At 38.1% G+C, this 5,751-nt stretch overlaps 1 protein-coding gene across 1 annotated transcript; it reads left to right on the top strand.

Moving 5' to 3' along the window:
• The first annotated feature begins 4,157 nt into the window (after positions 1–4,157).
• Positions 4,158–5,175, top strand: LOC108344272 (uncharacterized). Its single transcript, XM_017582735.1, has 3 exons — positions 4,158–4,673; positions 4,827–4,959; positions 5,126–5,175. Exons 1-3 carry the CDS (start codon positions 4,158–4,160, stop codon positions 5,173–5,175), a joined length of 699 nt encoding a protein of 232 aa, XP_017438224.1.
• The last annotated feature ends 576 nt before the right edge of the window (positions 5,176–5,751 follow it).

The following is a 5,751-nucleotide window of genomic DNA, read 5'->3' on the forward strand; positions in this document are numbered from 1 at the left end:
TCTCCTCTAGCCACCTTCCCTTCACACTTCATCTTTCATTTTCCATTTACACTCTAGAACTCTCTTACCTTCACGTAACCATTGGTTTCTCCACTCTGCACCCGCCGCGTGGATTGACTACTCCATCGCTGCCACGCGAGCTTATTCCTCGCGAGTTTCCCTCAGCACATCACTACATCTTCATTTCGCGAATCGTCATCTACTTCACTCTCGAGAGCGAGAGCTCTTCCACCACGAACCACACTGTCATCGTAGAACCTCACCTTTCTCGCCGATTAAAATCACCTCTCCACCATTCAAATCTGCTTCCGTTTCAAACCCTAGGTTTTCAACCGAACAAACCTCGAATCTATGGTTTTGTTCCTTGCTGTTCATCTTCGACTCCAAATCCCAGGGTTCTTGAACAAATCTGTTTCTTCCGCTGCTTCCCGGATCTTCATCTTGATCGAATCCAGATTTCACGCCGACTTCCGATTTAGCTCAAGCCGTCAGCTATCAATGACTGATGAGTGCATATTTATGCCCACATTTATACTTTAAAATTCAAATTTTTGATGGGATAATTGTGCTTAAATGATTTATTTTAAGTGAATTTGTGATGATTGGAATTGTTGGGTTTGAGAATTAAAAGGGACTTAAAAAGTGATTTTTAGTTGCATAAATTATTCTTGGAAATTCTTACGTTTATTTGTGCAGCTGAGAATATAAGTTTTATTGGTCCAAATGGCAATTCAAAGCCCAAAATCAAATTTTGTTTGGAAAATAATATACAAATGGGCCGAACAGACATACTTTACCCTTGCACCTCCTAAAATCCCTACATACACTCCTATTTTTGAAACAGGTCAACAACCAAGCCCAAACACTAAGCCTTTTCTCCTACACTCTTACGTTCCCTATTCCTACCCCTTCAAAATCAGACTCCATCAGATGTTGCCACGTGTCACCAATCCACCATGCAATGATTTAGCCAACCACATACTGTCACATCACCCTCCACTGCCACATCACCATCTTCTCTAACAATCTGAAACCCTAATTCCCAATCCAAACCCTAGCCACCTATAGCGCCGTCCGCCGCTGCCACACAACCATCCTCACCGCCGGCCAGCTTCTCTTTTCTCGCCGGACAACCACCACGATTCACGCTCATCACCATTAAGACCAGACGCGACTTCTCCACCATGGTTGCCACCATCCATCATCTTCACCACAGCACCACTACGAACAACATCGCGCCACCCAGAAACGCGATATCTCGTCAGGCCGCCACTGTCGTGCCGCCGCATGAATCATCCTTACCACCAGTCAGCAGCAAGGCCGTCGCCTAATATTGATCCACATCGCACAAGCCGCCACAACCTCCTCACGCAGTTCACCTTCGCCAAACCTTAGCGTTGCTGTTCAAAAGTCATGGCGCGGCTCATCTTCTCCTTCATTCATCAGACCTGCAAACAAACCCAGAAACACAGAAATCGCCGCCATCTCCATTCGAAAATTCTGGTGCGAGAGAAGCGGAGTTCCTTCAAGCAGGCGGCACAGGCAGAGGCACAGGAGCTCCCTTTCCCCCCAATCTGAAACCCTAATTTTGGGTGGGAAAGGGGCTCACACATGTCAGTCCCTCATTGGGCGCAGCCTCTCTGGTCAAAACTGGTCAACAGATTTGAATCTGGTCAAGGTTGGTCAAACAAGGGTTCTGTTGCAATTTGGGGAAATTCAGTTGGGGGTAAAGTATAGATAGAGGAAATTTCAGGGCTTATGTGTAATTTTGAAAATTCAAAAAAGCTAAAAGATAAAATCCAGTTGTTGAATTAATTTAACTTGGGAATATCAACCGAAAATATCTTCCAAATAATGTTATAATTATCTAAATCTTTTAGTTATTTGAAAGATATAAGGTAAAATATTCTGTCAACTGAATATTCAGAGTCCAAGCCTAATCAAACCCTATATAAAGAGACCCAAGGGAGACAGAAAAGGCACTTCACTTCATTCATTCATTCACCACTTCTCTCTCTCTTATTTCATCATGAATTCAACTCCATTCATGGAGAGCTAAACATTTAAGGCTATTCTACTGTAATTCCATTATGGATTCTGAGGTTAGGTTGAGTTAATGCAATTGTTTATTTAGATTATTGATTTAAGTTGTTCTCTCTCTATGTCTTTCATCTCTCTATCAAATTAAAAGCAAAGATTTTTGCATCATAATGTGTTTGAATCTACATGCATATTGATTATATGAGTTCTAGGGTTTTTAGGTTTAATTGAGAATCTACTTTGATTTAATTTAGGAACTTTCATATGATTAAATGGTTTTTACTATCAATTGAGAATGTACTTTGATTGGTAGTAATAATTTCAACTATAATCAATTGAGAATGTACTTTGATTGGTAGTAATAATTTCAACTATAATCAATTGAGAATGTACTTTGATTGGTAGTAATAATTTCAACTATAATCAATTGAGAATGTACTTTGATTGGTAGTAATAATTTCAACTATAATCAATTGAGAATGTACTTTGATTGATTAGCTTTTAATTTGGTTAGGAGATTTAAGAATAGACATGATTAAACACAATAGGATTTGATTGAGGATATACTTTGGTTGAATTCATTATGAATAATTTAGAAAGGTTTTGCATTTGATTGAGAATTTACTTTAGTTAAATGCATGATCGCCCTCAAATTAATTAAGAATGTACTTTAATTAATTTGAAACTTAAATAATAACCAATTGAACAATTATCTGTGAATAACCGATGATGAATCTATCTTGGAAAAGCAGTGGATTTAGCCTGTTTAATCATAACTGTTTTTAAGTTTCTTATTTGTTCTTTAAACATTCTCCAAACATTACTTTTATTCTTGAGCATTGCATTGCATTCATAAGATTGAAATATTGAAAGGCAATTCTGTACTCATTGGGAGACGACTCAGGGTTACTTTAACCCTATCTACTTTCTTGAATACTACTTGGCAATACTGAAGTTTCCTTGAAAAGTAATATTAATTTGATAGCTTCAACGACAACTATCAATGACAGAGGTGCAATGAACATGGTAAACATTGATAAGTATTTTGGGGAAGTTTACTTGTTTGTGGTCCACGGATTGGATGATGAGCTAGAGGTAGTTGAAAATGAAGTAAGTGAACAAGTTCTTTTGCTCTGTCATGGAAGTTTAAACAGTGGAGAAGATAACCATGTAGGTGGGGATGTGGATGAAGTAGAGGTGTAGGGTTTGAATGAAGTAGAGGTGTAGGGTTTGGATGAAGTGGAGAGTGTCAGTGAAGTGAAGGTGCAGGGTTTGGATGAAGTGGAGGGGCATGGTTTGGATGAAGTGAAGGGTTTGAATGAAGTGGAGGTGCAGGGTTTGGATGATGAAGTGGAGGTGCATGGTTTGGATGATGAAGTGCAGGGGGAGGAGGAGGAAGTAGAGGTGGAGGATGAACAATAGGTGTAGAGGAAGGAAGAAATAGAGGCGGAGGACATGGATGAACAACACGTGCATGTGGAGGAAGAAGTACATGTTGAAGATTTTACTTCAAGTGTGTCTGATGATGTAGGGGAGGTGCATGGTGATGAAGGACAAGGGCATGAAGGACAACGAGATGTTGATGAAGGAGAAGGGGATGAAAGACTAGTGAATGTTGATGAAGTACTTTTGGACGATATAGAAGGGGCTGTATCAGTGGAAGTTAATGAAAATGAAGAAAGTAGAAGTGAGGATGCAGATGATATTGCACATAGCCAGAAAAACCCATATGACAGGGGGTTGTCTGATGATGAGTGGGACTCAGATTTTTTGGCCAATCTAGAAGAAAGTGGAAGTGAGGATGTAGGTGATGAAAGGCAAAGTTGTGGTCCATTTGGGACATTTGTTATGCAAAAGAGTATGTCTAAATACAAGTGGGAACAAAGTTTAGGGATAAAAATGAGTTTATGGATGCTGTTAGAAGTTATGCAGTCCATGGTGGGAGGAATTTAAAGTTTATTAAGAATGATAACAGAAGGGTACGAGTGAGATGTTTAGGTGCCCAAAAAAGTTGTCCATGGATAGCTTATTGTGCGTATTTGGAAGGATGTAGGACATGACAATTGAGAAAAATTTTGGATAATCATACTAGCAGTAGGAAATTCAACATTAAAATGATGAATGCTAAGTGGTTGAGTGAGACATTAGATAATTCACTACATGAAAATCCGAATTTAAAGATAAATGAAATACACTCAAAAGCTTTGAGGAAATGGAATAGTAATGTCACAATTTCTAAAGCTCGTAGGGCAAAGATAATTGCATTTTGCAAAGTTGAAGGTAGTTATAAAAATCAGTTCAAAAGAATATATGACTATGCACATGAATTATTGAGATGTAACCCTGGATCAATAGTAAAAGTTAAAGTGGATAATGACAATGGTGAGACAACATTTCAGAGGTTCTACGTTTGTTTGAAAGCTTGCAAGGTTAGCTTCCTCTCTTGTAGGCCATTTATTGGTTTGTATGGATGTTTTTTGAAAGGAAAGTATAAGGGAGAGTTATTAACAGCTATTGGTAGAGATCTTAATGACCAGATGTTACCTCTGGCATATGCAATTGTTGAAGTAGAGAACAAAGATAGTTGGACATGGTTTTTGGAGTTGTTGATAGAAGATCTTGGGGGTGCTGAAGTATGCAATTCATGCACTTTTATGTCTGATCAACAAAAGCTAAATGTATTTCTTATATGTTTCTGTTTTGTTTCCTAATATTAATTGTATTAGTGATATCAATATTGGTCCCCATTTTTGTTTAAAATGTTCAATTTGGTCCCTTTTTTACAGGGTTTACTGCCAGCTATGTCTGAACTTTTACCTGGGGTAGAGCACAGATTTTGCATGCGACACTTATATGCAAATTTTAGGAAAATGTTTTCTGGGCAAAACTTGAAGAATCTGATGTGGAAGGCTGCTGCAAGTACATACCCCTAAGCTTGGGAAAGAGAAATGTTAAATATAAAGGAAGTGAATGAAGATGCTTATAAATACCTAATTGCTATCCCGCCAAGGTATTCTTTGTTCCTTAACAATACATTGATGACATGTAGAGTGGATATAAACATCATTTTTATTCCTTGTAACAGGTATTGGTCTAGATCTAGATTTACAGGTCGAGCACTTTGTGATACACTAAACAATAACATGAGTGAAGGTTTTAATAGTGTGATTGTTGATGCACGAGGAAAGCCCATTATAACCATGCTTGAAGAAATTAGAGTTTACCTCATGAAAAGATGCGCAACCAACAAAATTAAGATGTGTTATATGGACTTTGATATCTGCCCCAAGATTAGAAAGAGACTTACAAAAGAATCAAATTTATCCAAAAATTGGATCCCTAGGTATGCATTTTCTTTCCCACTATTAGTTGATGACACTTGGCCTGTGATTAAAATGGCAGTATTGACCACTTAATTTTTAACTTGTATTCATCTATTACTTCATGGCAGTTGGTTTGCAGAAAAACTCTATGAAGTTAGGCATTTTGCACAGATTAAAAACAAGTTTGTAGTTAACCTGGACAGTCAAGATTGTTCGGGCAGGAAATGACTTATTATTGGGATCCCTTGCTGTCATGCAATTGCAGCCATGAAGTTCTTAAATTTAGATCCAGAACATTATGTACCCATTTCCTTTAGACAGTCCACGTATGATGAAACATATGCCTCCATCATATTTCCAGTCAATGGCCACTTGTTATGGGAAAGAA

This window comes from Vigna angularis, chromosome 8, assembly GCF_016808095.1.
Source record: "Vigna angularis cultivar LongXiaoDou No.4 chromosome 8, ASM1680809v1, whole genome shotgun sequence".
NCBI lineage: Eukaryota > Viridiplantae > Streptophyta > Magnoliopsida > Fabales > Fabaceae > Vigna > Vigna angularis.